We start from the raw sequence: 8324 nt of genomic DNA, 5'->3' as shown, positions 1-8324 counted from the left end.
ATTCGGTCCATAGTTGGGTTTAATTGGAAAGAATTTTTCATGATCAATTCTTTAGGAGAGAAATGAAGGTAACTTTGTCCAACTTATTCATAATGAAGAGAGAAAAGGCTGAGTCAATCGATGACTATTTTATCCGGTTCAAGAATATGAGAAACAAATATTTCACACCTATTTCTAAACCTAAGATAGTCAAAATGGTTAAGGCTTGGTTTCAATATTCGAAAGAAATTGGTAAATCAACATTCCTCGACTTAGCTTAGTTGGCTGATAAAGTCCAGTAAATTAAAAAACTGAATAAAGAAAAAGAGGAATTAGAGTCGAATAAAAGAAAATCCTTTTTCAACAAAAATGTTAACTACGTTCATTGCATTAGTGAGAAAGAGTCAAACATTGAATCTGCTTTTGCTGCAAAATTTAAAGACGAGCGTCCTTATGTGTGTCAATCTCTTAATCCGGCAAAAAATAAGACTCCTTTATCAGGAGAAAAAAATTATTCTTTTGACCTAACAAAAGGTGAACAGATCTTCGATATGTTGTTAAGAGATAAACAACTTGTGCTCCCTGAAGAAAAAGCAATGCCATCTATTTTTGAAATTAGGATTAAAAAGTTTTACAAATTTTATAAAGCTTCTGGATATTATACTAACAATTGTGTTCATTTTAAGGACTTGATACAAAAGGCTATTGACGAAGGTTGACTTAAGTTTGCTAATAAGCCTAAAATGAAGGTGGATCTCGATTCCTTCCAAGTCACATCAAATTTCACTGAAACCGAAGAAGTGGCATTTATAATTAACATGGCTTTTGTCGAATCTATAAAGAAAGATGAGCAATTCGAGCTGGACATGTTCCTAGGGGATGTTTTGAAAATTAGACTAAGGCCCAAAAAAGAGGAGGTTCAAGATGAAGAGTGGTTATAAAGTGTAATGGCTGAGGAAGGCCTCGACACAATTTTGTAGAAAGAGCTCCCTTCCAAGACCTATGCTCCAAACGCAAAATGATGAGGCTGATATACAAGTGCCATATCCTGAATTGCACAAAGAAAGTAAATCACCTCATAAGTAGGAACAGAAATGAGACAATGTGTCGGAAGAGTCGAAGGAGATATTGGCTATCAAGTCGATCCCCAAAGGAAAAGAAGAAGAGCCGCTGATAAAAAACTTTAACTCTGGTCTTCAAGATGATCTAGATGTGATGTTTGGAGAAAGATGTTTTGGGTATGTTGCCACGGTTTCTGTTCTCCCTTTCGATTTTCAGGCAATCTTGAAGGATCTTGGAATTGTCTTGAAGGAGACTGTGATGATATAATTCCAGGTGACGAATGCCGATTTGTCGAAAATGACATGATTAAGGAGGGGTTATTTGAAAGGCTTGATGATATCACCAAAAGTCATCTTTGACCATTTCATATTAAGGCAATAGTTGAAGGGATGGTGATTAATCGCATCTTGATCTATGGAGGAGTAGCAATGAATTTGTTACCCAAAAGTATGTTCCCATTATTCTAAAAAAAATAGTCGAGGATTTGACTAAGAAAAATCTTGCTATTATTGGATTTAATGGTAAGTCAATAACAGCCCTAGGAATGATCCCACTCAGGGTTAAAGTCAGAAATATTAAACGACCAACAATGTTTATAGTGGTACCTATGGTGTGTGAAAAATATGTGAGAGAACAGTTAAGGTTTCAGAGATGTTTATTTTTCTGAATTTATATTTCTTGCCAACTATTTTAATCATGCAAGATTCAATTCATGACAAACTGTAATTAACTAAACCCTAATTTCTTAGTGATATAGTCTCCTCTAACCTAATCAACCGCCAATTCCTTGGTCACTTAAAATATATTAGAGGGTTATGTTCAATTCTAGTTTATTAGCCATAAAAATCCTAATTATCCAAATATAAGAGGAATATATATCACATATCCCGTTAAGTCCAAGCAAGTAGTGATTTAGAAGGAATTTACTTTCAAACTAGTATTCAGGTGAGATAACTTTTCCAAGAATCAACAAGAATTCATGTAGAACAAGAGTTATTTTCTAATACACTTAAATTCATAAGGTGAAGAATGAAAGTAATCCTTGAATTTAAATCAATACAGTAATTAAAATAGAGTGACAATAGTATTAATCTATAGAATAAACAGAGCTTCTTCATAAAATTGGTTTTAAAAACTAGCGTTCAAAGGTGTGTGAAAACTAGAATGAGGGAGAAGAGAAGAAAGAAAATCCGGAAGGCTAAATCTTTTTCCTTTTATATCTAACCTAATTTGATTTAAAAATAAAATAAAATAATAGCTACTAAAGCCCAAAAGATTGTGTTTGGGAATAAAAATAACTAAAACAAAATAAAATACAATAAATATAACCCAAATCTAACTAATGACGCCTCTTCATAAAATTGGATCCGCGCTACTGGCGCTAAATGCTAGAATTAGCATTTAGCATCCCTCGAGGCAGTGAGCTTCCAATCTTTGTTGTCTTCCTGGCACTAAACGCCAGGCTTGGCGTATAGCGCTTCTCGAGGCAGTGAGCTCGTACACATTACGAGGCACCTGGCTCTAAACGCTAAGTCGTGGCATTTAGTGCCATGATGCCAGAAGAGAAGTATAAACTATTATATTGTTGGAAAGTTTTGGAAGTTGACTTTCTAATGCCGCCAGAACTGCATCAATTGAACCTCTGTAACTCAAGTTATGCTCGTTGGAGTGCGAGGAGGTCAAGGTTGACAGCATCCACTTTCTTCCTTTTTTCTGTACGAACTTGTCAAACTCACCCGAATCTTTTCTGAAATTAATAAAACCACAGTGCGGCTCAGAGTATCATCCAAGTAAGCTTCAAACACTAAAATCTAAATAAAACTCAATAAATTCATTTTTAAAATAATAAGAAAATATAGAAAATATGCTCGCATCAACCTACCAAGGCAACTTTCAACATGCTTTTGGGAAGATATTGGATCCATGGTGTATGGGCAATTCCCTCGACTCTGCATCAGAAATTGGTGCTATGGGACAAGGATGAAAGGATTGAAGAAATTGAAACTGGTTATATCCCCTGCTATGTCGAACAAATGAATGTCAACTTCAAAAAATATCATACCAGTGTTCGACCACTGGATATTGATATGAGCATCTTTGACCCTACTCTCATCAAAGGTTGCTATGTAGGGACCCATGATATGAAATTGGTCCCGAAGGCCAAGGAAGACTTGGCCATTATATCCACTTAAATGGATATATCGAGCCAATGGGCTCGACTTTTATCCTACATGGCTAAGAAGAAAGAGTATTTGCTTTTATTGAGGGTATTTGCTTTCCACAGACTCAGCTTTTCTTCCACCTTATCAATCACTGGTTTTCATGTCTTAACTAGTCTCGAATTTGCTTCCAGAGAGATGCCAAGGTACCGGACTGGTAAAATGGCCTCCTTACATCCCAGCAAAAGGCACATCTTACGTGCCCAACGCTGATCACAATTAACCGGAATAAAACTGGACTTCTCAAAATTAATACTCAACCCAGACATCATCTCGAAGCAGCGCAGTAGACGCTTGTAATTCCTGATAGTCTCTTCCTTTGGAGGATAGAAAAGTATAGTATCATCTGTGAACTGCAAGTACAACAACTCGATGTTATCTCGTCCAACAAGCAGCAAAGAGATGCACCCATTCCTCACCGCCTCCCCTATCATTCTATGAAGAACATCAACAACAAGCACAAACAGAAAGAGAGATAAAGAATATCCTTGTCGTAAACCCCTTTCCATTTTGAAGGGCTTAGAGGGGGACCCATTTATAAGAACTGACATAGACACAGAGCAGACACGCTCCTTGATCCACCCCTGCCACCTATGGCCAAAGCCCATCTTCTGCAAGACTATATCCACAAAACTCCATTTGACCCTATCATAAGCCTTTTGAAAATCCAGCTTAATTATCGCTGAGATCCTTTTTCTTGACTTTAGCCACTGCATAGTTTCACAGGCTATCAAAGCCCCATCATGAATTTTTCTGACTTGCACAAAAGCACTCTGAGTCTCACCTACTAAACCTGGCATCACATTCCGCATCCTTCAAACCAACACCTTAGATATGACCTTATACACACAACCCACCATACTGATTGGCTGAAGGTCTTTTATTTCTGTAGCTCCAACAAATTTTGGCGCCAATGCCACCCAAGTGGCATTTGAATCCCTAGGTAGCATAGCTGACTGGAAGAACCCCAACACTGCTTTAGTGAATTCCCTCCCAACTTCTACCCAGCACTTCTTAATAAAATTCATGTTATACCCATCACTTTCTGGTGCTTTTGTTGACTCACAATCCCACACTACATTCTTCATTTCTTCAGTAGTTGGCATTAATTCCAGCTCTGTTGCCTCTTCCTCATTTATTCGCCTTACCAGCCCATCCCAAAAACCTATATTAGGTGAGATCTCCTGATGGTACAAGTCCTTATAGAAATCTCTTATAGCAACCTTAATCCAGGAATGATTCCTCACAATCTTCCATGGATCCCCAAAGCATCAATCCAATTGTTCCCCCTTCGAGCCAAGGCTAGATTGTGCAAGTATCTAGTATTTTTGTTCATCTCCTTAGCATGCCTGGATTGTGACATCTGCTTCCAATGTATCTCCTTTCTGATATACCATTTCTTATAAAAGCTCACAAGCACCTTTCTTTGTGCTTCTATTGTTCCATCATACACTCCATTGCTCACCATATCATCTATTATCCTGATCTCCTCTTCAAACTTTTTAATCCTCATGTCCAGATCTTCAAGATTCTCTCTATGCCATCTGCCTAGCAGAATCGTCATAGCATTCAATTTGTCCATGAATTGAACCTCCCCTATGCTCCTCCACTCCTCCTTCACCATACTCAGAAAACCATCATGAGTAAACCATAAATCCAAACTCTGAAAAGGCCTCGGTCCCCCTCCCAACCTTGTTACAACCATAATCATTAGACAATGGTCTGACAATCCTCTTGGTCATCCTCGTAACCTTATTTCAGAAAACTCTTCTAACCACTCCAAACTAACCAGAACTTTATCGATACGACTACATGACTGGCCCCTGAACCATGTGAACTGACGATCAGATAAAACTAGTTCCACTAGCTCCATATCTTGAATCCTACTTGGTGCACAAAATTGTGATCTCTAATAATGGCATTCAACTTGGTATGCACATTTATAACTCAGCACTTTCTTCACAACCTCGCACAACTAACCAGCAAGTGCACTGGGTCGTCCAAGTTATAAACCTTACGTGAGTAAGGGTCAATCCCACGGAGATTGTTGGTATGAAGCAAGCTATGGTCATCTTGAAATTCTCAGTTAGGCGGATAATATATGGTTATGGAGTTTTCGAATAATAATAATAAATAAACAGAAAATAAAGATAGAAATACTTATGTAAATCATTGGTGGAAATTTCAAATAGGCGTATGAAGATGCTGTGCTCCTTTTGAATATCTGCTTCCTACTGCCTTCATCCAATCATTCCTACTCCTTTCCATGGTAAGCTGTATGTAGGGCATCACCGTTGTCAATGGCTACATCCCATCCTCTCAGTGAAAATGGTCCAAATGCTCTGTCACAGCACGGCTAATCATCTGTCGGTTCTCGATCATGCCGGAATAGAATCCCTTGATTCTTTTGCGTTTGTCATCACGCCCAACAATCGCGAGTTTGAAGCTCGTCACAGTCATTCAATCCCTAAATTCTACTCGGAATACCACAGACAAGGTTTAGACTTTCTGGATTCTCATGAATGCCACCATCAATTCTAGCTTATACCACGAAGATTCTGATTAAGGAATCTAAGAGATATGCGTTCGGTCTGAGGTAGAACGGAAGTGGTTGTCAGTCACGCGTTCATAGATGAGAATGATGATGAGTGTCATGGATCATCACATTCGTCATGGTTAAGTGCAACGAATATCTTAGAATGGGGATAGACTGAATTGAATATAAAATAGTAGTAATTGCATTAAAACTCGAGGTACAGCAGAGCTCCACACCCTTAATCTATGGTGTGTAGAAACTCCACCGCTGAAAATACATAAGTGATGGTGGTCCAGGCATGGCCGAATGGCCAGCCCCCAAAACGTGATCACAGGATCAAAAATACAATCCAGGATGTCTAATACAATAATAAAATGTCCTATTTATACTAGACTAGCTACTAGGGTTTACAGAAGTAAGTAATTGATGCAGAAATCTACCACCGGGGACCACTTGGTGTGTGCTTGGGCTGAGCTTGAGCTTTACACGTGCAGAGGCTTCTTTTGGAGTTGAACGCCAAGTTGTAACGTATTTTTGGCGTTCAACTCTGGTTCGTGACGTGTTTCTGGCGTTTGACTCCAGAATGCAGCATGGAATTGGCGTTGAGCGCCAGTTTACGTTGTATAATCTTGAATAAAGTATAGACTATTATATATTACTGGAAAGTTCTGAATGTCTACTTTCCAACGCCATTGAGAGCGCGCCATTTGGAGTTCTGTAGCTCCAGAAAATCCATTTTGAGTACAGGGAGGTTAGAATCCAACAGCATCAGCAGTCCTTTGTCAGCCTTCTTATCAGAGTTTTGCTCAGGTCCCTCAATTTCAGCCAGAAAATACCTGAAATTACAGAAAAATACACAAAGTCATAGTAAAGTCCAGAAATGTGAATTTAGCATAAAAACTAATGAAAACATCCCTAAAAGTAGCTAGATCCTACTAAAAACTATCTAAAAACAATGCCAAAAAACGTATAAATTATCCGCTCATCACAACACCAAACTTAAATTGTTGCTTGTCCCCAAGCAATTGAAAATCAATTAGGATAAAAAGAAGAGAATATACTATAAATCCCAAAATATCAATGAATATTAGTTCTAATTAGATGAGCGGGACTTGTAGCTTTTTGCTTCTGAACAGTTTTGGCATCTCACTTTCTCCTTTGAAGTTTAGAATGATTAACATCTATAGAAACTTAGAATTTTGGATAGTGTTATTGATTCTCCTAGTTAAGTATGTTGATTCTTAAACACAGCTACTTTTATGAGTCTTGGCCGTGGCCCTAAGCATTTTGTTTTCCAGTATTACCACCGGATACATAAATGCCACAGACACATGACTGGGTGAACCTTTTCAGATTGTGACTCTGCTTTGCTAAAGTCCCCAGTTAGAGGTGTCCAGGGCTCTTAAGCACACTCTTTTTGCTTTGGATCACGACTTTAACCACTCAGTCTCAAGCTTTTCACTTGGACTTGCATGCCACAAGCACATGGTTAGGGACAGCTTGATTTAGCCGCTTAGGCCTGGATTTTATTTCCTTGGGCCCTCCTGTCCATTGATGCTCAAAGCCTTGGATCCTTTTTACCTTTGCCTTTTGGTTTTAAGGGCTATTGACTTTTTCTGCTTGCTTTTTCTTTTTCTTTCTATTATTTTTTTTGCCACTTTTTTTTCGCAAGCTTTTGCTATTCACTGCTTTTTCTTGCTTCAAGAATCAATTTCATGATTTTTTTAGATTATCAATAGCATTTCTCTTTGTTCATCATTCTTTCAAGAGCCAATAATTTTAACATTCATAAACAATAAGATAAAAAATATGCACTGTTCAAGCATTCATTCAGAAAACAAAAAGTATTGTCACCACTTCAATATAATTAAACTAAATTCAAGGATAAATTCGAAATTCATGTACTTCTTGTTCTTTTTGTATTAAAAACATGTTTCATTTAAGAAAGGTGAAGGATTCATGGAATTATTCATATCTTTAAGACATAGTTACTACATACTAATGATCATGTAATAAAGACACAAACATGGATAACATAAAGCTTAAAAATCGAAAAATAGAGAAATAAGAACAAGGAATGAGTCCACCTTAGTGATGGTGGTGCTTTCTTCTTGAAGAACCAATGATGTCCTTGAGCTCTTCTATGTCTCTTCCTTGCCTTTGTTGCTCCTCCCTCATTGCTCTTTGATCTTCTCTAATTTCATGGAGAATGATGGAGTGTTCTTGATGTTCCACCCTTAATTGATCCATATTGTAACTCAAGTCTTCCAGAGAAGTGTTGAGTTGTTCCCAACAGTTGTTGGGAGGAAAGTGCATCCCTTGAGGCATCTCCGGGATTCCTTGGTGATGAGCTTCCTCATGCGTCTCTTGGGATCCATGAGTGGACTCTCTTGTTTGCTCCATCCTCTTCTTAGTGATGGGCTTGTCCTATTTAATGAGGATGTCTCCTTCTATGATAACTCCAGCTGAGTAGCATAGATGGCAAATAAGATGAGGAAAAGCTAGCCTTGCCAAGGTAGAGGACCTTT

At 38.0% G+C, this 8324-nt stretch overlaps 1 protein-coding gene across 1 annotated transcript; it reads right to left on the bottom strand.

Annotated features, from left to right (window-relative positions):
* Window positions 1–3361: 3361 nt before the first annotated feature.
* Window positions 3362–4072, bottom strand: LOC130949988 (uncharacterized). The gene has a single exon (XM_057878565.1). The coding sequence runs from the start codon at window positions 4070–4072 to the stop codon at window positions 3362–3364; it is 711 nt and encodes a 236-aa protein (XP_057734548.1).
* Between the last annotated feature and the right edge of the window lie 4252 nt (window positions 4073–8324).

The sequence above is a fragment of the Arachis stenosperma genome, chromosome 9 (genome assembly GCF_014773155.1).
Source record: "Arachis stenosperma cultivar V10309 chromosome 9, arast.V10309.gnm1.PFL2, whole genome shotgun sequence".
In the NCBI taxonomy this organism is placed as follows: domain Eukaryota; kingdom Viridiplantae; phylum Streptophyta; class Magnoliopsida; order Fabales; family Fabaceae; genus Arachis; species Arachis stenosperma.
This window is presented reverse-complemented; position numbering and strand designations above follow the sequence as displayed.